Here is a 27,111-nt window from a genome sequence, read left to right on the forward strand (position 1 = left end):
GAACATAAAATCCAGTAACAGATGCTGGTTGGTCTTCTCCAGTGGTAGGTATTCTTAATTCCACCTGTGTGCTAATAGGTGGTAACAGATGGAAATGATGACTGCTTGAATAGTTAGTTCCTCTTTGGTCATAGATGGTGGTGCTAAACGGTTGATCTGCCGAAGTTCTCTGTTCAGGCTGCGTTTTGCCACCTAACTTGAGTGACGTCTGAGACAACTGTTATTTCAGCATTTTTTGTATTCCAGCTGCATCCTCTGTTACAGTGTTTGCAAATCTCCCTCCTGATAACAGCCTTTGGTATTAGAGGAGTCCGCATCAGCATTGCTATTTATGGTGCATCTTATGATGGCATGACTCTCAGTAGTACAACTGCCAGATCTTTCCTTGACACCATCTTTTTTATGCTGCTTTTCTGAGTTTTTGCTTGTCCCACAAAGTGCTAGAAGAAGTTGGGTTATACAACTTCCTCTTCGCAAGATCTAAAGATACCCAGAGTTAGTGTTTCAGCCACCCGTTTTGTGAAGTGCTACTTCTTGAAAAAAATGAAACTGACATTCAATGTGTTGGACTCTCATAAACAGAGGAAGAACTTCTTGTAACCATTTTGTTTTCATGTACATAAACGGCAAGATAAGCAGGGTTGAAGTTTCATGCATGCAAGCTATTAGTCAGATATGACTGAACATATTCAGTCCAGACAGGACAATAATGTTCATGGTTACCTGACATCAAGAATAGAAGACTGGTATAAGGTGCGACATCTGAGAGTTTTATGAAGAATCTGATGAAAAACAGCAAACTGGGCACGTGCTAATTTGTATGTTGTTCCTTCAGGCGACTGGAGAGACTTCAGGAAGGGTCAAGGCCTTTCCATCTTTTTACAGGTATATAAAAAGGTGCAGTATATATGTGCTACTAATAGCCACGACTATTCTAAAACCAGAAATAGTCCAGAGCTGGTGCGTGGCTGTCCAATGCACTAATGTGGCATTTGCCCTGATGTTCTCAGAATTGTCACATGGCAGATTGAAGACTTGCAGTCTCCCAGATCACATATTCTGTGATAGAAAATGGATAATACCAGCTTATGAAAACAGCTGCAAGGTCTGCATTGCTGATTTCACTGCAGTGAGATGGATACAAATTCACAAGTTTAAAATGAAAAAAAAAAAAAAAGGTACTATTCTTTTCTTAATGTAATAAAAATGATGACACATCAAATGCTTGGAAATGAATGCCAGGAGTTCAAGAACAAGAATTCTTGGCTTAGTTGCTGGGAGGCCGAGGTAATTCTGTCACTGAAGGAAACGTAAGTCAAGCGATGTAGCTGCTAGCCTGCAGCCCTGCTCCAGTATCTGCTTCTGAGCACACAGGCAGCATCCCTGGGAACTCCATTCCCGCTCTGCCGTGCTTCAGTGAGCAGTTGACTCTTGCTGTCCAAAAGCAGAGGGTAAATATAAATGAAAGAAGGGAGAGAATGAGCTAGATGAACAGACAGATATTGTGTGGTTTGTATCTGATTCTTCCTCCTCATATTGTACACGTACAATCATGGTAAAATTATCGAACAGAGAGAGAGAGGTTAATTAAACAATTTTCTTTTTTAAAACATGGCAAGATGAGGGAAAGGGGTAGAAGAAGTAAGAGATGGGAGATTTTCCAGGAGCTACACTTCCTTACAGAAATGTAAGAAATGTAGCTGCAGATGAAATGATTTGAGGAGTGATAGGTGTGGTTGTGTTGTGTGTATTTTATGCTGTATCTAAACACTAGTACATTAGTACTGAAGAGGTACTTTTTACTAGGCAAGATTGTGAAGGTTCCAAAATGAACACTATGATCAACCTGCAGTGCTTTGTGGTTGCATTGCATAAAGAACATTACAGAAAAAATACCTTCCTTTCTCCCCTGTTTGGTTTTCAAGGTGATACTGGTTTAAAAAAAAATACAAAAATCATAGTTTCTCATAGCAGTTTTCTGCAAAGCTGACAACAGCTTTGAAAATTATGTCACTCAGTGGTTTATGTGACAAAGGTATCACCCACCAAAGCTGTTCCCATATATCCCAGTCGCTTGATTCATGGTTTAATATTCAGCTTCACTTCTTGTAAGTACTTATTCTGAACACATTTACAGACACTTTGAAATAACAAGGTGCTACCCTTTTGCCCCCAGAAACACAGACTGATAGTAAGAAAGGAAAGCTCAGCCGGACAGGTAGTCATCCTCAACCAGTATTGCATAACCTGCCTGTTCTTGCTATGAGCAGCAGGACTCCATTTCCTACATTTTACTTCAAGACAGTAAAGGCAAATGCTTCTGTGCCTCACAAATCTCAGCTAGCAGAGATCATTACCTGTCCCTATCACTGCCACCTTCCGCATGGTGAAAGATGAGGTAAGGGCATGAGAAGAGATTACAGCCTGTTATGGTTTCTTAAAGTAATAACAATTCAAGTAGCGTGAGCATCTGCAGCTATTGTAACAGATGATGGTGGCTGTTTGTGTTCTGAATGCGCAGAGACTTGCAAGTAAGTTTAAGTAAAAAAAGTATAGATGATTGACTCTTTACAACCAAAAGAAAATAAATTAATCAGAAGGTGTTTCTGCTGGTGGAAGTGAAGATACAGGCTGCAGACTGTGATGTGCATGTTAGTTCAGTGAGGGAACTAACAAAGCAAAAAACCACTTCAGAGCAGGAGTTCCACGATAGTATACAGTAACCTTAACTTTCCTGTTCTGAAGGAAAACACCATGGCATAAATAATGTTATCACATGCACTTATAGGTCCTGGGTTTTTTTAAACAAATATAACAAAATTTAATCTTAAATATATACTTTAGGTGGTAAAATTTTATTATTGGTTATTATTTTCTACAAAGAAGATGGACAGTAAATATAAAAAGCATCATAAACCTGTGAAGAGGGCAATGAGAACTTTGATATTGTTCCTCTATTTTTTAGCTGTCCTTGCAAAATCAATATCAGTTATCATGCTGTTTACTTCATAGTTTCTCTATTTTTCCCAGAGGTTGCCTGACAACTCCCCACAACAGCAAGAAGCCAACACTTCTACTTGGAAAATCCATCACAAAACCTTCATTTCAGTCCCAGCCAAGAGGTCATAAAATTTTGGAACTATAAGCTGAGAAGAGTTTTGGAGAAGAGCACGGAGACAGTCATGGATAAATTAGGACTACAGCTGTGGCTCTACATTCTGTGTAAATCCGTAAATCAGAGAAAGCTTTGTGTAATACATCAGCTTGGCACAAAATACAAGAGCAGCTCAAAATATGTATACGCCAGGTGGAACCTGAAAAAACATTTATCTGAGTCCTGTAGGCTCTGTGGATGTATTAGCTGCAATGCACTGTCTGATGCAGAAAATGAAATACAGGCATTGCCATGAACTTGCTACACAAACTTGTATTAGACCATCCAGATAAAGCCCAAACTTCTCACAATTAAAATCACAAATACTGATTTTATATTGTTCTTTAATGGAATGTTTATTATTTAATGAGAACAAATATGTTACAAAAATTTCATGTTGAATGTTGACAAGCAAGACTCCTTCAGTCACTTTCTTTTGCTCTGAAAATAGTGCTTATTTTGAGCTTAGACCAAATGAGCAGAGATTTGGTGATCTGTAAGAAAGAGAAAGTGATTTATTAATTCCACATTCATTTGTACAATGGTTGTGTAACATTGTAAAATATTATTACAATTTTCAACTTGGTTTTCATTTTGATTGTTTTCACTGAGCTCAGTAGGTGGAAAAACAATCAATAGCTGACCACAATGCTGCGAGTTTCAAGTTTCCTTGCTAAAAGCCCACCCAAAAGATCAGTAAGAACAGACAAAATACAAGCAGATATTAAAGGAAAACATGATGCAATAATCAAAGTGGAGCAAAGGTTCCTGGGGAAGTAAAAATCTCACCCCCCAAACATTATATTGAAAGGGAAATAGGAATAGCAGAAGAAAAACACTACAGTAAAAGACAAAATGAAAATGGTTGTGGAAATGAAACCCCCAATTTTTTAACATGTGGAGAGAGACAAGACTATCTGCAAGGAGACATAGATTTTCCACATGGAAACACTTTTTTTGGGGTGAAACTTCTGATATAATCTGGTAGCCTAAATTTGCAGACACAACTAGAACAAAATACTAATGTTTCTGCTTTTCCAGCCCACTGCTTTTACTCCCGAGATTCCCTCTTCATGGATCCTTGACAAAGTGCTGAAAACAATGCAGTCCTGTCCCTCACAATTACACAAGTAAGGACTACTGAAGTGTTTCAGAGAAACACCTTGGGCAGTGACTATGAAACATTCAAAATATTACAGATAGATAAAATGCAGTACCTTAACTGAATCTGCTGCAATCTCACGTAGTACACTGCAGATGACATTCAGGACACTCCTCATTTCTGTGGTTTCCAAACGTTCTTGACTTTATTCCTCTTCTTCAGATTTTCACTTTCAGACTAATTAATGTTCAATATTCCATTTCCACACAAATTCAAAGTCTGGCCTTTAGGTTTTGATTACACAATAGTGTATAACACAGTAGGTGCTGCATGAGAATCACCATATCCTGAATACAGTCTTGAAAGCTAGTATGGATGCCCTGATGCTGAGTCAGCATGTTCCTGGTGTCCCCAGTGAGCTGAGGGCCACAAAGACAACCCATTCTGGCATCCTCTGAGCAAGACATCTACAGAGGGCCTGCGAGAAGGTAACAGGCATTCAGAAAGTGCAGAGTGACTGCTCACTTGTGATTTTTTGCTTGCCCTGAGGCAGCATTTGGAGAAGAGGACACCATGGTGCTCAGCACTATATAAATGCAACAAAAAGTTCAATAAGGTTTATATAAGCCTGTGCAATGGTGATGGAGGCCAACATGTATTTTGCAACACAATTAATGAAGAGGTGCAGTACTGGGCAAAGCACTCAACATTTTGTAATTACTGAAATGCTAACAGGTTAATGAGCTCACCAGGGGCCTTCAGTAAAGCCTGCAATAGATGCTATAACATACACAGTGAAAACTGTTGCATTTAAATCAGCTCAGCTGAGAAAGCAACATGGATAGACTTCACAACCAGGTAAAAAATGTTCTAGGAATGGCTGATGTGCAAAATAAGCTAACCAGTCCTGGAAAGCCATTCCCTGCAAAAAACAGATGTTAGAGATCACTGCACATGCTCAACCATTGATATGCTTGCAGAAACACCACTAGTTATTTCCAAGTGATCTATCAGCTTTGCTCTGAAATGAACACAAATGTAAAATTAAAAATAAATGTCCAATTGGTTTTAGAGCCTTTCTTCTGTGAAGAAACATGGCCTTCACAAATCATTTTCACATAGCATTGTATTCATTAAGTATTTCTTCAGCTGTATTTCTCAATTTGGCTAAGACTTTGGCATCAACCAAAGCAGGTCGACTCTTTCCTATAATAAAGTAAACCCAGGCAAGCTTATAAAATCAGCGGTCTATCACAGCTGATTTTTACATATGCTATGCACGCATAATCTCACCTGTCATGGTGTCTTTCCTAGAAGTATGTTCTCCCTTATTTCCATGGTAAGTGGCATTTGTTCCAGTTGATTCATAGTCTGTTTTTCTTTCTTTTAGGCTGATCATTTCCCGAGGTGAGGCTGGGGCACTTGCTAGATCACAAAAATGGATTTATTTTTTCTCGCCACATATGACTGAATGTAGTGCTTAACTCTAGAGTAGACATTTTAGTAAAGTTTACATTTGTAAGCATACTAACATTAAGCTGTTTGATGAAACTACCACATTAGGGAGGGAAAGAAAAGGTGCTTTTTTTTTCAAGTACAGGACAAATGTATTCATGGGACAATCAACTCTAAACAGAATTTTCTCTCTGAACGCTTTACTTTTTTCACTCCCACCCAACATCTAAGATGATCACTATGAAAAGGTACAATAATAATAAATCTTTTTCCCCTTTGGCATTTCAATTTCTTTAACTTGTCAAAACTTTCTGGTATAGGCACTTCCATTTTTTTTCTCAAAAGGGTTCATTTATTTCTGTTGTAAAGATCATTAACTTTCAATGTGTGGAAAACCCCCTATGAAATGGTTTCTTACTTCCCCTGTTGAAAATAAACAATTCAATTAAATGATTCTACTGGAGATGGAAAGAAAAGAAAGGTCTTTTTCACAGAAAACATAGCAAAGAATGCCTAACACTTAAAGGTAACTCAAATAATTTCTCTGTCTTTAAATGAACAACTGCCATTAAAACAACAGCTGCTACTTTAAGGTATCATTAAAAGTAAAACCTTCATCACCTATACTTGTGATATGGCTAAAAGGAAGAAAGTGCGAGGTGACTAGGAGGAGAACTCCGTTTGCACTTGATTCTCACGCACTGGAGAATGTGAAGGTGATCACTGGCACTGATCATGAAGACTTAGAGCTTGTGATGCTTAGGAAAAGGAGAAAAACAGAGGTAAAAATAATGGCTTTCACATAAACTGGCTTCAATATATTTAGGTGTTGGTAGATACGATGCATTTTTCCTGTTGTGGAGGGTAGGGGAAGGAGCACAAGGTGAGTGGCAGAACACCGCACAACCTTGTGAAGACACAGTGGTACAAAAATAACTAAAGTGCTGGTGCTTACTTCCACACCCTCCCCTGCCTCCACCTCAATATCTGATATGTCAAAAGAGCCTCAAAAGCAGCAACGTCCTTGCTTAAAAAGAAGAAAAAAGATTTTAAAAATTGTAACACAAGCTCACTTATGAAGCTTTATCATAAGTTATATATTTCAACATCTCTAAACTATGTTACATTTTTTTAGTTAAGAAGTAGAGAAGTCCTTGTACTTAACTAATGAGTAAGGAATCACAAGTGATGTTGAATTCTGCTTAGATTGGTTCTGCCAGCCCTGGTCTCTGAATTTACAGAGAAAATGTGGGACGGATGGTTTTTCTTTTGAAGCCATTAGAATTGGTGATTGCTTTTAAATTGCTTGTCAATAGTGACGTAATTCTAAAGCTGATAATCCAGCAGATATAAGGAAACATGACATTAAATTACCAAATCAGCTAATGGCAAATTGAGTATAATAGGGAAGAAAACAGAATACAAACCCTGAAAAAGTTGCTAACACAAGGATGCATGTTGTTTCACATACTCTGGTAATGCTTTTAAGCACTCTGGTGTTTTGAACAGAATTGACTGATAAAGACAAAACTATCTCTCTGTTCCCTGTGGGAATTCTCTCTCTTCCCATGTGAGAACAACTGCTCTCCAATAAGTGTTAAAATCCAGAAGCATCTTCTTTCAGAGTTTTTACTGGAGGCAGACATAAAATCATTGGTTGACGTTAGGCTGGAAATTGCCATCAAGATTTTCTGCTCTTATCCTTAAAGGACACTGAAAAGGCGGCAGAGCTTTCTACGCTAGTTTAACCATCTTATCACCAAGTCCTAGGGATGGATGGGACACTGAAGTTCATTTACTTCAACTCTTCACCTCAAGGTAGGATCTCGTATACCAAAATAATTTGTGACAGATTTTCATCTAAAACTAAAGATCTCTAATGACACAGATCACGTAACTGCTTCTAGCAGTCTGTTCCAGTGCTTTGTTTCCCTACTGTTAGAAAATGTTCCCTGATGTCTAGCCTGACTCCTTGCTGCTCATTATTTCCATTTGTCTGCTACGAAAGTAGAGAAACTTCATGCCACTCCTCTTTACAGCTGGCTGTTAGGTGCTTCAATACTGGGTGCATACTTCCTCCCACTGCCCCCATCTTGTGTCTCTCTTATTTGACTTCAACAATTACAGCCCTTTCAGTGTGTCCTCATATCCTGATTTCTCCATCTCCCGATTCATGTGTGCAACTGACAAAAAAAAATAAATCCCTAAATCATTTCTAAAGAACTATTGTCTAGCTAGATATTCTCATTATAATTTATTTGTAAAGGATTGGATCTTTTTTTCCCTTTGGACAGTATCTCAAATTTCTCAGGATCGCTCTGACTTCCAATAATGCCCTTCAAAGTACATGAGTTTCTCTGAGCTTTATGTCGCCCGCAAAGTAATAGGCATCCTTTGTATATTCAACTGGGTCATTAATAAAACCACTGAAGAGTACCGGGTTGAAGGCAAACCTCCAAGCAAAGCATTCTTCCATTTTGGCAATAAGCAATACCCCTTCTTTGTGAATGCTTTGCAGTCAGTTTTGTATGTACTACACGACATCTCCTGTACTGTTTGCTAGTTTGCCCTATCTTGCATATAATAATCTTCTGTGAAAGTCTTACTGATTACAGCAGATTTTATTTACTGACTGTTCTTTCCACAGAGCACTTTAACTATGTTGTAGCAGGAATTCAGGTGGATTTTGTAAGAAAAAATCATATCAAACCAACATTTAGATTTGATATGGATACTACCAGACAGACAGTAATTTATACGACTATGCAGAAATAGACACTCCTAGACTTACGCAGTATCTTGTCTTCCTACTATCTTTGAGGTCCTCAGATTGTGTTTATTTGTTCCAACAATTTTCTGGAATGAGGTTGAGCTGACTAGTCTGTAATTATATGGGCTTCTCTTCCTTCAGAAACAGCAACTGTTATTTGTCCTTTTTCAGTCTAGTGCTAACTCGTTATGACAGTAAGATTTAATCCAACATTTCTTTAAGTATCTTCTTTAAACAACAGAGTAACAGAGGTGAGGAGATAGTTCTGGCAAGAGACAGAACTAAGATCTCAGGGCCAGACATTTCAAGTGCCTTGCACTTACAGTCAAAATGAGCATTTGGGGAACAAAAAAAAGAAAGGTAGAAGAGCCCTTCATGGACTTGTGCAGTGACACATTTGAAAACTGAATAGCAGCTCTCACTGCAGTTCTGGCTACATTTTAAAATGTCCTCAGTGGTTGTTCTGCAGGACTAAGATTCATCATCTATATAATTAACAAAACAATTTATTAAAAAAAATACAACTGTGGCACAACACTGATTGCAATAATCAGTTGGCAATTTCAATCCTAAACTCTTGGTGTACCTATGGAATGACAACGTTTGACTGAACAAGTAGTAAAAAATACATTGAAAGGCTGACTGATTTACTCTGTTTATCTTAGAAGACTTTCACTGGGAATGGTTTTATCTAACCAAGGCACGTTCTACCTTAGAATAAGCTGAGGGGGAAAATATCCAGATTTCTGAACAGAAAAATTAATTAACACTGTGGCATAAGTTGTGATACTTACATAAATTCATTGTAGGGACCATACAGAATTAATGATAACTGGTGTGAATATGTCATCAATGTTACATGAAGACCTGTAGTCAATCTTTTGTGAAACTTACATATGCATGTGTATGCACACATATAGCATCGGAATAAAAGCTGACAAAAAATGATGTGGATCCTTCAGCTTCTGCTAAGTGCGCAGAGTAGTCATAAACAACATAGCTGTTTTCAAGACTAGCAAAGTGAGTAACAGAATTTCCTTGTGCTATTAATGGACGCCACTGCCCTAAGACCTAGTCAGGTAATTCCAATCAGGAAAACACTGCATGAGAATTCATAACAAAGAGTTATGGAATATTCTTTTTGCTGTAAAACTTCACAAGGTCTTAATAAAAAAATAATTCCTTTTTTGAACAGATAATTCATAGAAGAGTAAATAATGTATTTTTTGCCCTTCCACCATTGTTAACAACAAGTTCAGATGTCAGTGATATTGTTTAAAGAAGGAAAATAACACTGATGGGTTATCTCTGTCTTTACTTCAGTCCTGAAAACCTGGTCTTACCTGAGCGGTTGTTAGGAGACATGCGCACGGGAGAGATGGAGGGCGTGCGTGATGAAGAGTATGGTCTTTGCCGATCCCTTTCTATTGTTGAAGATGAGGCTACAAAGTGATACTGTGACCATCCATCCTGCAACATCAGACATTATGACAGCAGTCAGTGAAAATGCCATACAGTTCCTCATTTTAAGTACCAAGTTTTTTCCTCTTTTCACTACATATACACAAATAGGCTACTAGCTTTTTCCTGCCACTGGGTGGCAAATACTCTTAGCAGTGCAGGGTACCATGTGGTGAGTGCAGTGACACACCAGGAGAAAAATTAAAATGCAGAAGTTCTTTATGGTAACACATTCCAGAAAGACTCAAGTTACGAAAACACTGAATGACTTTTTAGTCTATTTGTTTAACAGTTCTATCTTTTCCCATGCCTCTGTTTTTACACTGCCAATGGCATTCTGGCTATGAAAATATTCCAAATCACAAGACTGCCTGTTTTCATGGTGCAAATCAGTTTTTTTCTTTAAGTCATTTCTATCTTACAAGGAAATTTTGGATTAAGTAGACGGTGAAGCTCCAAGATTATCAAAGTTATTGCTACTATTTGGGTATCTATCGTCTAATTATATAAACTGCCCACTTGTTCACATGTAAGGGAAAAGAATCAATGCATTTTCCTTGTTGCATTTTTCTCCAAGATGTATAGAAAATAATTCTATTCCTTCTACTTAAACATGTGGCCATGGTGATGTACTTTTAAAAAAAGAAACTAAGTAGTACAAACACTAGGAACAGTTGGTTCAGCAATAAAACCCATCAGTTTAAATCATTCATGTTTTGTGCCTGTACCGTAATATAATGCAATAAAAAAAAAATTAATGTACTTTACATATCTAAAAGGATATTAAAAATAGTTTGAAAGTATCATGACAGAATAAATTTGCTTTTGCTAGTGCTCTTATTAAATGACAGTACTTCAAATGTCTTCAAGCATTGATAGCTTTTATCTGTCTTTATCACTGCTTATGTTAAATCTAAACCAGTAACACTGAGTTTTCCAAATCTTGCACTGAAGGCATAAGATTTCTGTTGAGCTCAGTGGAAATCAAGTCAAGCACCTGACATGTGCTAAACAAAATTTTTGAAATGAAAGGCTGAATAAAAATAAAGACAATAAAATATTACCAAAAACCAGCTGGAATTTTCCTCTTGCTTACACAAAAATAATACTCCATTGGAGTAGTAAAGAATATTCCCACCCCTACCTCAGGCTGCTCCAGACATCCAACCCTGAATACCTTCCCCCGCCCCATCCTCTGCCTTTGCCCAAGGCATCTCTGTGACTGTTCCCTCCACAGAGACCATGGGCACCTGGGTCTCGGAACTGCAAGAGAAAATGGCTTGAAAATCCCCCTTCCACTAAACTTTTAGGAAAGAGAACTCAGTGAGAGTGTGGCACAGCATGAGGAAAGAAGATACTCATACCTGATATAGAGGGAAATGTTGTAAGTAAATCAAGACAGACAAAGGTGACACCTAAGTACAGACTCTGAATGCCTGTACTCCTTACATAACGTGTTTGTATAAACATGCGTGTATCTCAGTTGTAATGTCAAAGGGAAAAAAAAAAAGGAAGAGTGAAGCCTGGGCCATGGCTTTCACAGCAGTCATGCCCTTCCCTGGAGGCTATAGTGAGTGTTTGTCCACAGAGGTCACTCCTGTTTAGGGCACTGAACTGCACCTCGTATTTCATGACAGTCATATAAGAAAATATAAGGAAGAAACCCAGTTAATTAATAAAAAATACTAAGGGTAACTTGAAAAAAGAAACAGTTAATCTTTAATACTACTTGCTTAAAGCAAAATTTTCTATATCCAATCTTTCATTTCCCACAAGCAGCTTCTACACAAGTTGTGTCCTCCAACCTAGCGCAAGGAACAATGAGAATGCAAACAAAAACATCTGTAAGGCCCTAAATTCTTAAATCAAATTTGAAATTATTAGAAAATTTCAATAAATATACATATATATAATACGTCTATCTATAAAAATGCATACATATTTTGAAGAACAAATAATTTATAGCTTTAATTATAATGAATAGCTTAAGTAAAATAATCTTATCCAAGCATCAAGATTATAAATAACATAATTAGCATTGTTTTCACATGTTCTGTTAAGAATAACTTTCATGGTGGTTTCATACAAAAATGAAGCAGCATACATGTGAGAAGCCCAAGCCTTTATCCTCCTAAGAAAAATGGTTCCCTTCTTCCTTCTTCCCTGGGGTCAGAAGTTCTTACCAGAAGGGTGATTCTATAATTCACTCTGTTATAGTTTCCTGATCATTTATTTTCTTCTAAACAGACCAATGAAGAGAAAGATACCAAGACTCTAGATCTGATAACAGGAGAAGGAACAGACTATTACTGTCTGTCTGCAAAAGAAGGAGACATCAGCCACGCTCACATAGTGCAAGGCAGAAATGCTTCCAGCTTTGTGGATCTCGATACATCCATGCCAGATGCACTCTCCTTTTGCACTCTTGCTTTCCTCAATCCCTGGCAAGTGGGTCAGAACAAAGTGACCTGAATCTTTCCCCAAACTTTTCTTCCTGTTGTCTGTTCCATCTGTATTGTTTACATTAACACCTGGACCCTGGTTCTGATGGGAAGCGGAGGAAATAAATACCTGTTATCTGCACAGTCCCATGGACTCTACAGGAACAGCATGTGGCACCAACTTTGTTTTTCAGAATATCAACAGGTACTTTGACAACGTTGCTTCCTCAGAAAAAGTACTGCAAGGCGGTTCAACAGTGAGGGAGCAAAATCCAGCTGTAGTTGGGATGCTGGCAATAGCACTCCTCTGTGCGGCAGATGTTCCTCCTCCTCCTCCCTGCAAATCCTCATTTTTCTCTCTGCCAAGAGTGCCTATAATGAGGTCTTCAAATGAGGCTCAAGTTTGCAAGCCCAATCAGCTCAATAAAACAAGTCAGGCAAACAACAAACTCTAACAGAAGTATCGCGGTGACTTGGTATTGCTTTTGACTAAACAAGGTGCATTGCTATCGCTGTACAACAACCATCATGGTGTTTTTAACAGCATTATGGGAAACTCCCAGACATCATAGTATCTCAAAACCCTAAAACTTTTAAGTCATCTATTTTTAGATCTCTTCTGCCACAAGGAAGAAGCTTCTTTCCTTGGAAAGGTAAACAGTTTGTAACAAATTTATTAAAACTATCCCCATCAACAATTCCAAAAGCTATTAGCGTTAAATATTGAAACTAATTTTTAAGAGCCTAAAGGGAGCATTTTCAATTTAATGCCGAGATAAATACCACCTGACGTGATGGCTGCTTTCATTAGTTTGTTTCAGCTCTAGTGCCTGTAATGAAATTTAATTAAATTGATTTTGGTACTTAAAGGTACAGTATATGCAGTGTCCTGCAGAGAATAAAGCTAACTCAAAAGCAAAGTATGTGAGACTGCATTTCAGAAACAAATTTACCAGCCACAAACGTGACCTAGGAGAGGAAGAGTAAGACAAAAAGATCTGACAAATTGGAAAGAAATTCAATGCAGTTCGGTAATAGAATGGATGCATTTGTTAAATCGCAGCAATCAATTAATAGGTAGCAACTGCACACTACAGGAAGGCAACCAGAGTACAGAACCAGTATGTCCTTACTGTTTCTTCCTGGGTATCTTCTGCTGGGCATTTCTCTACATTTTGACTATAAATGAATATATATATATATATATATATATTTCTTTCTCAATTATACTCCATGAAATTCAAATGTTAACGTTTGATTGGCACTGCCATGTTTCTGACGGTACGTCCTTGGGAAAGCTGCAGGGATTACATTTGGGGCGCGAGTTGGATAACCACTGTAGAAAACAAAAGTGATACTGTAGACTCATTGGCCACCTTTTACTGGGCTAAAGGAGCAAACAGGTCCTTTGTCTCCCTGCTCAACTTTGAAGTAGTTTTGAAAATAAAGCATTTTCTTCAAGCCCATGGGAAATCTTTTCAGGGTGAATAAATTTACTGTGCCAAACACACACTACATAGGTACCTTATGAAAAAATACTTTGGGTTTTCCACCATAGTCTTTTTGTGTTTAAAATGTAGGGAAAATGAGAAAGGAGTTTTCTATTGCGTTTTAAGATTTTCAAATTCTCAGAATTCTAGAATTCTCTGGTAGCTGAGTTCTTGACGATAGGAGATGATTTGTGGAGGTGGGTGACATCAGACACGCTGTTTTCTCACTTGTAGTACAGTAACACTATGAAAACTGAATGAAATTAAGCCCTGATGGGAACTGACACCATGATGACACAACGGGGAACAGCACCTGCCTGAAGAATGCACAGATGAGAGAGGAAAGAGAGGGGAACAAGGAATGGGTGGTGGTCAGGGATGGACCACCAGCATCGCCAGCCTTGATGCCGTGCCTAGCCTGGATGACCTCATGGCATCCACTCAGAAAAAAAACATCAGCTCATGTGCCAATAGCCATGCAGCAAAAATAAAAACAAGCCCTATCCTCTGACTGATTATGCTGATCAGCTGCTAAATAGCCAATGACTTAAAAAAGCACTGAGTGGTTTAGAAAAAGTATACATTGGCTGCATGCAGATCAGTATCTTTCTGATGCCCTAATATTGTTAGGAAGAAAGAGAGCAACTTCTTGGAAGCAGAGAAATCCCCTTAGGGAAAAGAAACAAGAATGATGCAATAAATCCAATAATGAAATAGCTAAAACCTGAGAAGCGACAGGGAATGTTTTGTCCTGTCTTCCCCAGGTTTACAAACTCTCCAGCATGCTACTTGCTTTAGGCTTGATCCTCTTGTGACTATTATTAATAGACATTTTTCCAAATGATTTGAGGAATACAGGACCAGACTTGTTTTGTCATCCCACTTCCTTATCTATAAGCCAGCATTTTACTGGTTCCAGGATATTAACTGCAGTAATAACTGCTCCTGTAATGGTAATAAGCTGTAGAAACGTGAAGTTTTGATAGGCAACCGCTTGCAGGAAATCAGTAACTAGACCCACCACGGTGTTAGAGGTAGGTGATACAGCAACAAGGCCAAGTGCCTGTAAGTACGTAATGCTGCATCTACTTGCTTTGAAACTCAGCCAGACATTGCTCTGAGTTGCTGGTGTTGCTTCTTTCGCAAGCAAAGCACTGCTGTCAGGTTAAATGAAACATTCTGACTGGTGTGCACCAGTGTGACACTGCCTAGAGTAAAAGATAAATCTGATGTGAATTAAGTCAAGGCTCATCAGACTTACACAGGTCTAAGCAATTCTTCACTGGGAATTTGTTGTCACGACACTAATAAGACATAACAGAAATTAGAACTGGATCAAATTATCTACATACATTGACATATGAAAGTTATGTGCATGACTCGACTGTGGTGAGAAATCTAAAATGATAACAAGGTTGGGGTGATCCCCATATTTATTTCAAAATGTTCCTAAACGGGATTTTTGAAATAATGTGGATTAAATGTTCACCAATCACCACACTTATTACACTTTACAACCTGGCTTCATATTAGTTTATTTTAATAAAAGAGAAAGAATAAATACACTTCCCAGTGCTTCTCAACAGAGATAACCAAGACTGACTTCTCTCCTCCTGCCATCCCCATTGCAGCGGAGGGTAACCAGCCCCCCCATCACACCTGAATACTGAGTGTGCTAGCAGGACTGCTCCCTGCATGCTGCTGAAGGAGCTGACAAGGAAATGTCAGCTGCTGAAGAAGAGACGGAGACACGGCTGTTCTCTAAAACAGCCCCTGCCTTTGTACTTGAGGTGTGTTTACTTTGGAAAGGGATTTCAACTAAATTCTTGCAACTGTGGCAACTCTAGAAATAATTTTTGAAAACCAAACCAACCAGTTTTAGATAAGTAATTTAATTTAAAAATAAAGGCGTTCTTTCATTTTTTCACTGAATTGACAGTGCCAAATCCTTTTATCAGTAAATGATTCCTAAAAGGATTGTTCTTTCTGGATTTGCTTGCGTTGTTTCCAGGAAAACTCAAAACCGGCAGAAAATTCCTGGGCATTGATCTGCTTTATGATGTATTCTGAATAAATCTACTTCACTGACGGTTTCTTCTCTCCCATCAGCTAAGCTACAAACAATTATAAGCAGTATATTGACATTTTTACTCCTAGAATTTTGTCTTTTGCTTCCAAAGTGATAACTCAAGATCTGCTGTTGAAGAGAAGAGATTGAGCCTGTAAGACTGGCGTTCTCCCAGTTTACACATCAGTGGCTGCTATTTCAGCTAAATCCTTCAACTAATTCTGCGTTAAGTCTGCTAGTGGAAATCTGGAGTAATTTCAGTGGCTTCAGAAGATGAAGGCCTGCTGATTCCAACTGTTCTGTTTCCCCTCCTCTCCCAAAGATTTCTGAGCCAGGCCCTCAAAATCAACAGATACAAAGTGAAGACATGGAGCATTGAAGCTCATCTTAATTTGAGGATTTTAGTATTCATGTTTATCGTTTTATTTCTACAGCTTATGAAAGCCAGAATATCACTTAAAACAGAGAAATTATTCAGGTTTGGGCGATTTAAAAATAGTATTATGATTTGGATAAAAGTGCAGGAGTTGCTTACAGCACAACCACTTAGCTGAAGTGGTTAAAGAAAAATACAGTTTGCTTCCCAAGCCTTATGATGGTGATGGCAGTTACTGTTTACAGGTTATGTCGGGAGTATGACATACTGCTGCTGTGCAAGCCTGGGAGGAAGGTCACTCGCTCCTCCTTTGCACAGACATAACAGAGGGAAGAGGACGGAGACCCTGCTGAGAGCACCACGGTAGCAGTGCCATCACTTGAGCCAAGGCAAAGAGCAGTGGTGGCTGGCCGGGGCAGGGAAGGACGAAGCCAGCAGGGCAGCAGAGCTGACACTGGAGCAGCCGCCTCTCCCAGGGGCTCTTGGCTCCCTGCCCCAGTGCCTGATGCTGGAGGCTTCCCTTGCTGCTCCCTGGCCAGCACAGCTGTGTAATACACACACGCACTGCTTTAGCCTCCTTTCTTATGATGCACAGTGGGCTTGATCTCAGTACTTCTCCCCTTTTTACTCTCAATTTCCATGTACAAATGGCTTTTAAGTGACCACTTCTGCATCCCAGACACAGCAGAAGTTCACTTGCTTAAGAAGCTGAAAGAGAAATATGTATTTAGGGCAGCATGAGGCTTAAAGAAGGGCTCCTAGTTATTAACTGCAGCAAAACTGTCTGGCAGTGGATGAGGATTATTAAATTCTCTGCAGGGTCTTTAAAGTGACATTTTCAGAATCAGTGGTTAAACTCATTCTTTTTGAAATTAGACGCATACCTCCCAGCTTCCATCTCAGCTTCTGTGAAAGCAAAGCCATTATTCTCCTATTGTCAGTGTTCCACCTCAAAATCATTTGGAATATTTTCTACCCCTATTTTTTTCTTGTCATCGCAGAGCCTGAGGTTCTATATTCTCCTGAGAGTTTCACCCAATTTTTTTCTTTCAAAATACCACAGACGGCCTTGGCTAGTTTTCTCTTTTTCAAATGCTTTTTTTTGGGTCTAGTGTTATCTTCTAATAACGTATCTTCTACCGTAATTTTACATCTCATCCCTTGATTTTAGCTATGAAGAGACACATGAAAAGTGAGAGATATGTTAATTACTTGCCAAATCTACTCAAGTAAGAAAAAGTTAGGTAACTATCCCTGGTTGTTTTATACAGTGCAACTCTGGGACGTTTCAGGAAATCACTGAGGCATTGCTTTACCTATCCATAATTAATTATTGATTTTCTGTTGTGCAAGTTGCAAAGATGACAAGACCTAATCTGATGAATAAAACAGCTATAGGAAAAGGGAATTGTATGTGAGGCAAAGCATGAAGGACAAGACTTCAGATACGGCAGAGTTCATTATTCATTTTGCTGAGGTTATATGCAGCTAAATAATAAACCTTTCAAAACACTGCAATAAAATGAAATAAATTCATTTTTCAAAGCATCACTTTGCCTCTTAAACAGTAATAAAATAGTTTTAATATATTTTAGAGGAACTGAAGGCAGTATTTGGCCCTTCAGCTAGAATTTCTGTTCTCCTGTTTTTCCCTGCATAAGGTATATAAGCTATAACTTAAATTGTTAGAATCCCACAGAACTATTTTTGCTTGTATCTTGTATGCACAAACCCCCTTGGATCCAAGAAAGTGTTTACAGTATTTTTTTACTTCTATTGTAATTTTAATTCCAGTAATGCAATTTTACCTATCTGAACGTGTTATACCCTAGAAATGGAAACTCCCATTCTTGGCCACAAAATCTCAGGGGCAGGACAAACACTACTTTATGCTCAGGAGCAGTTTCTTAAGCCTACTGTCCTTACAAAGACTAGAAGCTAATCAACACCTCATTCTTAATTTTCATGCATTAACCTGTAAAACCAACCAACTACAACTCTTCTATTATACCTGTGAACATGAAATATGAAAAAAATCATTATCAGAATAAAATCTGCACCATTATTTCTTATGTTGAAGAACCTGGCAGGACGGATGATAATGACTGTGATCAAGAGCTATTTGGACTGTGCTTCCTGAAGAGTGGCACTGTGGCTGAAAACTGGGGATTGTTTTATTCAAATGTGTAGCTGCCTGACAACAAGGAATCAGCACCCCTTTGGAAAAATCACTAGACACACTACCGGTGTCCTTGGTTTTAGGTCAAAAGATCTTGCATAAATAGACTTAAAACTACAGAGTCAGAGATCCAACTGATTATGGCTAAGCTGCATGAGTTTGAAAGATACACTGCTTTGAACACGTAGTTTACCAACACACTGAGGCATTAATAATGAGAAATGCATATTCTTTTTTCCTGAAATACCTTAAAGAGTTTTTGATTTGGTAAAGAAATACTTTAGTATTGTTAACTCAAACAGAAAGACGCTATTGGACCGAAACCTACAACTCCCATTTTAGAGAAATTACAACTTTCTCTAAAAGCACTTGGCAAAATTAAAAGTAACAAAACCAACTTAGGAACTGCCAGAGAAACTTTTCATTTCTACTTACTGCAGGAAGAAGAAGCCATAGCTCTTTTATCAAGACGAACTGTATCAGCTAATAAATGAAGTAAAAAAATTCAAACAAAGCCCACATGCTGCAAAAGAGACTCCTTTCAAAATACAAGGTTTCTTTCTTTGAGTCTGAAACAGCAGATTTCAGGCCATTTTTTAATTCTGTTAGCAGTTTCACGAAGAGAAGATGGAAGAATTGAGGAGGACTTCCCATCATTTTCCCCCCACCCATTTATTAGATCATGTAGAACATCAAAGATCCGAAAGTAAGATATTGATGCACCAGCTTAATATTTCATTGAACTTCGATGGATTTTACATGTACTGGCCATGTTAAACAAACACTTTTAACCTCCTTATAGGACCCAGAAGAACAAGGATGATGATAGCATAAATACAGCAACACAGAGGAGCATCAGCAGAAGATGCCCAGTATTATCATCAGACCATCATAGCTACACTATTTACCTCTGAAAAGAAAATATGCTTTGATTGCTATAGTAATAAATTTAATATGATTTCCATCCCCTCTGGGCTGCTTGCATATGCTATTACTACTAGTAAAATTTCTGCTGACCTATTAATTTGCAAAACCATAAGCAGCCATCCAAGGCACCCATTCAAGTTTGTTGGGAGAAACTGAGTTTCTCACCAATACTACATATGTGCTTTTATCTGTGTCTGAACCTAGATATGCAAACACCAGGCATAGAAGTTTATTAAAAATGACATTTTGTTCTGAGGGGTAGAAATAATGTCCCTTTAATGAATTTTGGAGAAAAGGACTGAAATGAATTAAAAATGGTTTCTCCTAGCACTCATCTTTAAAAGACTTTGGCAAGTCTTTAGAAAGACTTTCGGATTCTTTTCAGTATTGTATATCTGAATCCACCTAAACTTTGTTTGCCATTAATTAATGTTATTTATATTTGTTTTAAAATATTTAATACATTATTTAAGTGGACTAAAAATGTTCCCAGTCCCAAAACACATGCAGATAATTTTCTTAGATATTTACTTTGTATCCAGGTATTAAAATCCAATCTTATTCTGAGGAACTGTATATTTAAGAAGAAAAATTCTGTAGGTATGACCTTCCACTTACGCATAACCCTCCATATTCTGCATGCCTACTCGTACCTCTACCCTAAGGGTATTTCAGAAACTTCAGTTATACAATTCCCTTCAGAAAGAAGGCTCTAAGTCAAAGATACTGACTCCTGGGCTGCATTTTAAATTTTCTTTTCTTCAGAGAAGTTCAAAGGGTGGAGAACTTTAGAGACAGGCTTTACACAACTATGAGATTAAATTTCTCTCTTCTAAATCTGTACTAAGTAACCTTAAAATGGGCTTGGGTTTTCAAGTAAAAAATACCTAGTCGTTCCCACATAAGTCAGCTGGAGCTTACCATGAAACTTGCCATCAGTGCTGAGGATGCTTTAGCATCACATATTTGTATGCCTCATTCTAGAGAATTGTTTGGACAAACTCTGATATTTCATGTAATTGTTTAGCACCTCTTGGGTCTACTAGGTTTTGGACGAGAATGGTGCAGCTTCCACGCACTTCTTAGTGAAAATTTAGAAGAATTACTGCTGACTTGTACAACACTGAATGTTAAAGGACAGCACTGTTATGCCTTTAAGGCCCTCAAGGGGAAAGCAACAGGCATAGCTGCAGATACTTTCTAAGCTCATAGCTAAAACCATTAAGGTTTATCCCTTTACATATTGCCAAGCTTTCTTTGTTCAGAAATGAAGCTTCAAGGCAGCATCTTCTACATCCATGCTGTGTTGTAAGTTTTACATACACACATCTCTATTTGTGTATACATATACGCACATATAGATATTTGCCAGCAAAAATGCAAATATGTTGTCACACAGACATATAAATATTTGCAAGGGTGCAAAACCCATATTTATACAATGGACAAGCTAGGAAAATCGGAACATGATCTACCCGACTGCACAAGTAAAATGATAAGCATTAAAATAAAATCAAAATAACATTGTTTGACTCTAGTATTTTTTAACAGTTTAGATATAAATTTTGTCTATTTTCTAAATTGTTCTTTTTAAAAACTAGGCAAATTGTTTAGAATGATGATACAGCTAGGTGAAGACACAATATATTTGTGTTATGCCAAATGCTGAGATTTTTTTTGTTTCTCCCTCTCTTACTCTTTTCAGTTTATACCCCATTTATTCCATGTGTGAATACTTCTGAAAACTTCTGCATATGCCGAAGTTTTTACCTATATAGTTCAGCTCAATTTATTAGCACAATTTCCTCTTTAGGCTTCATGATTTTGCTTATGATATGTAAATTCCTACTGTACAGACAAACAGGGTATTATTTAAGCAGGCAACCGGCAATAAGAAAGCCACAAATGTTAAAATTTACTTGATAAAGTTTTGAATATTATTAAAAATACAACAGCTGGGAAGGCATACACGATCAAAAGAGGAAGTAAGGTAAATGACAAGTTTATACTATACAATCATGCTACCTAGCACTAATTATGTTGAAAAATGTAGCACCAATGTAAAAAGAAAAACAAAATTCCAGTCTAATGTATCATTCCTCACTGAAGAGGTTTTGTGTCTCTAAGAAAGGATGTGAAAAGATCAACAGATTATTCTTTGGTCTGCAGCTACTACCTGTTATTTCCTGCAGAACAGAAAATATGCCTTTGATTTAATGAAGAAATACTTCATATTTGCATGTCCACTGGGAAAGGCAAACCTATTTTACATGAACACCAGAAACTAATATACAGCATAAAATGTAGAATCAATAATAATACAAAACACACAGAAAAATCTGTAACACCAACTTTTTCTCCAGTACTGAAACCAATGACAAATTCATGATTAAGTATTTAAAAAGATTGCCATTTGATAAAAAGCCACATTTAAAATGCTCATTTAAATGTGAATAACATGTTTTTAGGCAAGAAAGACTGAAATAGGGAAAAAAAAAAGGAAGTATATATTTGAAGACTATAATTTTTTTGCTATATTGGTTATGGAATCTGTATCTTCTAAAATTAGTCAGATGATGCTTTAAAAAGGCTTGAGTATGTTAATTCCACAGAAAACTTGCACATTTCCTTTATTTAAAATCAATTTAGGAATTTGGTTAATTCCTGATTAACAGAAAGTAATGTCATATATCAGACGATGAAATGCTGGGCATTTTAAATATCATGCTCCTGTCAGCTAAAGATTAAAAGGATTTACCCTAACCTTGAAAGATATTCATGTCTAAAGTATTTAAATGAGATCTTCTCTGATGTCTTCTTTCTTCTGGGCAAACTTAGTAGAAAAAAAAAACAAAACAAAAGAAAGAAACAGCATAGCTACTATGACCTGTGTGATCAGCAAAAACATACACATTCTTAGTTTCTCTAAATATTTTATCAGAAAAATAGACAAACATATGTATACATAAAGGTTTCTCCATGGACTTACTTGAATGTTGTGCCTATATAGAAGGTATTTTGTTTTTCCAGTAGTGCCATGGAGTCACATTTTATTATGAAAAAAATATTAAGAGGAAAACAAAAGACTATGCTTGCTTAAGGAAACTGAATTTGAGTACCTAAAATCAAATAGTGCCTCTAATAAATCATGCCCAGTTGTGCTAATTCTCATCAACTCTACTTATGTATGAGAGAAATCTTTGTTGTTCTTAGTAATAGATTTTGAAAATTAGCATTTTAAGAATTTAATTGACTCATGGAAAAACTGATTATTCAATAGGTATTCTAGTTTACCTGGGATCCTATTACTGAAATACACAGCTATTGCTTTTATCTTAGAGATGCCATCAGGCCAGAAAAGAAAGCAAAGAGCTTGATAAATTTAATCTGCCTTTCAACACAATGCTTATCAATAACTGCCTTTCTGTTTAAAAGGTTGCGACAACAAAAAAAGAGATTACAGAAATGCTAAAAAGCTTTTCAGGGAACTGAGTGTAATGCACTTGCTTCCCTCCCTGATATATGCTGTCCTCAGAGCAAAACTTTGCACACCTTCCTCACGTGGCTGAAATGCGTAAGGCTGCTTTCCTAAGTGAAGCAAGATGCTTTCCACCTAGAACCAACAGGCTTTAGGAAATTATATTGTGTAATTTAAAGATATATTCTCTAGTAAGGTTTTGTTACTTTTGATTTGAACACCTCCTGTAGAACTCTTTTGGGTACAAATCTCATATGCATGAAACAACAATTCAACACTGGTCAGCTGACAGCCAGAATACCTGGGTTGGGGAATAGATTCTGGTTTCTTGGCTCTGGGAGAGAGTATGCTGAGCGTGCCATGACCCAGAGTGGTGGGTTGGTGAAAATCCTCTGTCATCAGTCACACTGAAGCTTGGGGCCGCCCACTGCCACAAATCAATCAATCAGTCAATTATTTATTAATCAGGTATTTGCAGTTTCATAGCTAATATAAAAATGGGCCCTAGACAATGCCTTCTCTATAATGATAATCTAGCTTTATATTACAGTGGTGGGGTTTACCTTAAATGAATCCATCCTTTTTCTAAAAGGGTGACATACTAACCTGAAAAAGACCTTGGCAATTGTACAGAAATAAATTAAGCCCTGATGAAAGATCAGCACTGCAAAAGACATATGCTCATTAATGATCTGAGCACATGATTAGTTCCTTCAAGTCAAGCCACTTTTTTGAGGAACTATTATGTTCTGGATTTGGAATTCAGATCCTTAATGTAGGGTTTAAAGTTCTGCACGGACCTTTTAACTCGATAAATTTAACCTAAACCAGCATCTTTTTGGGGGACATCTGACTGATGATCACCTTACCAGACGAAAACCAAGTTAGGTGTTCCAAGTCTACATGACAGCATGATGTAATTAACATTTTTAAAGGGTGAGTAAGTGTATTTTACTTTAGGAAGCACTTTAGATTCTGAAACTCCTTGACTAGGGTTTGGAAGTTTACTGCTGGCAATTTTCATGGAACATTTAGCCATAAAGGACTTTCTCATAGGGTCATCACTTTATTATTCTGTAAGTCAGATGAAAATAGAGTCCTCTTCTAGATCCAGACTGGCTTAACTGCTTCTAAGGCTTTGGGCAATTCTAAATATCTTTTCCAGCCAATGACAGACAAGGCCATCTTCAGAGTGACTACCCTGAATTCGTTAAATGCCTATCACAATAGTATCCCTATTGTAAATGGCACACTACACACTGAAGGATGACTGACTTTAACAGCCTGCCTGCTTTCAAATAATTGGGTTGTATTTTTACTCATATAGTAGGTGAATAGGATTAACATTTCTATTACTCCATGCAGAACAGAAATGTATTATAATAAATGGGAGAGAAAAATAATTTCTACAAATTCATTGCGATCTCTACTTACATCCTAGAAGACAGAATAAGTGTAAACATAATCATAGACTGTAAACAGATTTCATTGGAGCCTAAGTGGTTAGGCAAAGCAAGGAAATTAATAGAAAACATATTCTTTCTGACAGTTCCTCCAGCTCTTTGATATTACACACATTTAATGCTAATTGAAGCTTGTTTTTAGCTAATAAATTTTCTTTCTGTTAAGCTCATTTAGGACAACCCTTTTGCTCAAATTTCCTCATGTAATTTAACAAGCTATGTGTGTTTAAGAGTAGTTGGTTATTTTCTTGAATATTGAGATAGATAGGAGTTTACCAGGTAACAGAAATCTCTCTTACAGAACATCTGTATTTTCCAAGGTGTCCCCAAATCTTCAACCACTTAATACCCTAGACACTGGACTGGCGCCCAGTGTTCCTGACATGGAAGAAGGTGTCTTTAAAGAATCACCATATTAGAACCTTTCATCTTGCTTGGGTGGCTAAACATAAATGGGACAGGACCTCTTTCTGGAGACTGCAAGCAGCACTTAATTCTCCTTCTGACAGTACAGATTACCAAGATATTTGAAGATGAGGGGTGCACCATGAGTCTGAAGCACACGGACAAGAGGAATAGCTCCTCTACCTGGTTTTTCATAAGTGCTGGGCCACTGACCCACCCATGGAGCTATGGATCATGTGACCATTAAGCACTTTTGAAAATCAGATTTCAAGTATTTTGGAACAGACTTATGAAAACAGAGGCGGTTAAATGACCATTTATGAAAATGTACGTCTTATTTGTAGAGAAAAAAAGTTTGAAAATGACATGACATTAAAGTCACTCTTTAGGAAACTATTTAATCTAATGATGAAAAACTGAGAAGATAACTCCTTTTTTACTTGCTAAGCTTTAGCAGTATTTATAAATCAATCACACTAAGTAACCTAAACACTGTTTATATGGGACTGAACATAATGTTGTTTTCCTTTTGTGGGATTTTTTTTTTTCCAGATTAGATTTCTGTTTCACTGAGCAGTATTTTCTGTGAAGCATTCTGTGATGAAGGACCTGCCAGTTAAACTTCTGGGATGGCTGGCAACTCCTTCAACTCAAGACTAAATTAATTGCTTCCTCTTGGCCCATCGAGGTGCTTTTGGGGTTGTTCCCCCCCCCCCCCCCCCCCCCCTATAATTTTAGGACTGGAAACATTTATGCGTTTTAGAACTTTGTCCTGTTGGACCATGTTAGGATAGTGCCAGACTAACCATAGCAGGGAGTGACATCCTCTTTTTACCCCCAAAGCACAAGCCCAACAGGGATGGTAAACACTGTCACCTCACTCACAGATCTGAATGCTGACTATTTACTTCCTGTGCCTTTTCCATGCCAGCCCAGTCTATCAAGTCTATGTGTCCCACTGAAGCCACAACACAGCTATGAACTGGAAATCCTAGTACAATGGACAGAACCTGTCAGTGGAGCATACAGGGTGTGACATAGCTCTGCAAACACAATGCATAAGGTATTGTGGACTTACAGAGCTTTCCAAGTGGAAATTGAGACAACAAAGCCAATGTCTCCTTCTCCTTGAGCTTGCAGCTCAGGCTGTGGGAAGTTAGAAACCTATCCATCATTCTCCTGAGCCAGAAAAGCTACAGTCTCCACCTCAGCATGCTTTTCAGAGAATAAAATCCTATTTGAGAAGAGAGACCAACAGTTCAAAGAGTGCAACTCCTCTTGTATCAGCTATCAATAAATGGGCACAATGCTCCTGCTCCAGCAAACTGAACAAAAGTAACACAGAAACCTTTATCCTTATTTTTGACAGGACCTTGGGATTCCTAGGACGCATTGGATGCTGCAGATTAGTTAGCCTGTGTCTCCAGTAAAGTTCAACAGGCTGCAAAAGTTCCAGCTCTTGCTTTTGGGGCCTTACAGAAAAGACCTATGAAATCAATAGGGCCTTCTCATTGCTTTCATTGGGAGCAGGATCAGCCCACTGCAGAGAAGTCCCCGGGCAGCACAACTCTAAGCTCTGGACTGGCTCAGCTACATTGCTGGCAGAGCTTGTTCTGTCCACTTGCTCTGCCTTTCTGTTTAAACAGCATACGGGCTAGCTTGAAACTCTTTTTTCCAGAAACCTATCTCTAGCTTAACCTGGTTTACTAGATTTAACCTTCCATGCCTCCTATCTCACTGACTTGTGGAATAATTTTGCATTTTGTCAGGATAAAAAAGATGGATAAGACTTGAAAATTTTGTGTTGTCAAAAGATACTGTTTGTATTCTTAGCCAGATACACTATGACCTTGACACAGGGTATATTACTTGATTTGGTCAATGAAATTAACAGAGTTGTTGCAGTTGCTGCTGCAGTTTTTGGCTTTGAACGGCCCAGAGAAAGAGGCAACGTCTGTCAGACACTGAGCGGCACAACGAAATTTGTGTATGCTACTATCCCTCTTAACATGCTGAAGCTGACACCCTGAAATCTGTTAAATTTGGGCTATTTTTTATGCAACAGCTGATTTTGACAGTGTCCTTGGAGGCTCCTTCATTTAGTTTTCACTATGTAGGCATATTAATGTTACAGCTTTGGTTAAAGCTGAGAAGCTTGCTCACCCATGATGGGATTGGAGCTTGCACGAAGCAATGCACATACCCTGCTTGGGGCAGCCCTGCTACTGGCAGCCAGTGGAGGACTAGTTTCTGACTCCTGCACTTCACAGCCAGGAGTTTATCAGGGAGTGCTGCAAGTGGGAAATTGGTGCCTGTGCACTTCTTGGCTTTTGGTCCTTCAC

The 27,111-nt window shown here is 37.9% G+C and overlaps 1 protein-coding gene and 1 long non-coding RNA gene across 8 annotated transcripts in view; both read right to left on the reverse strand.

Moving 5' to 3' along the window:
* Positions 1-27,111, reverse strand: part of CTNND2 (catenin delta 2) — a 681,093-nt gene that overhangs the window by 5,907 nt on the left and 648,075 nt on the right. For 5 of the 7 annotated variants that reach the window (XM_056332605.1, XM_056332603.1, XM_056332610.1 and 2 more), the window contains 3 exons: positions 23,203-23,328; positions 9,825-9,951; positions 5,550-5,681 (listed from right to left, as the gene is read on the reverse strand). In XM_056332605.1, the coding sequence (XP_056188580.1) occupies positions 5,550-5,681; positions 9,825-9,951; positions 23,203-23,328 (385 nt within the window). The remainder of the gene's footprint in view (positions 1-5,549; positions 5,682-9,824; positions 9,952-23,202; positions 23,329-27,111) is intronic. The other 2 variants (XM_056332606.1, XM_056332607.1) reach the window with 1 other exon arrangement.
* Positions 3,482-5,541, reverse strand: LOC130146470 (uncharacterized). Its single transcript, XR_008820920.1, has 2 exons — positions 4,372-5,541; positions 3,482-3,648 (listed from the first exon to the last, which is right to left on the reverse strand). It is a non-coding gene; the product is annotated as an uncharacterized LOC130146470 (long non-coding RNA).

This window comes from Falco biarmicus, chromosome 3, assembly GCF_023638135.1.
Source record: "Falco biarmicus isolate bFalBia1 chromosome 3, bFalBia1.pri, whole genome shotgun sequence".
Taxonomy (NCBI): Eukaryota; Metazoa; Chordata; class Aves; order Falconiformes; family Falconidae; genus Falco; species Falco biarmicus.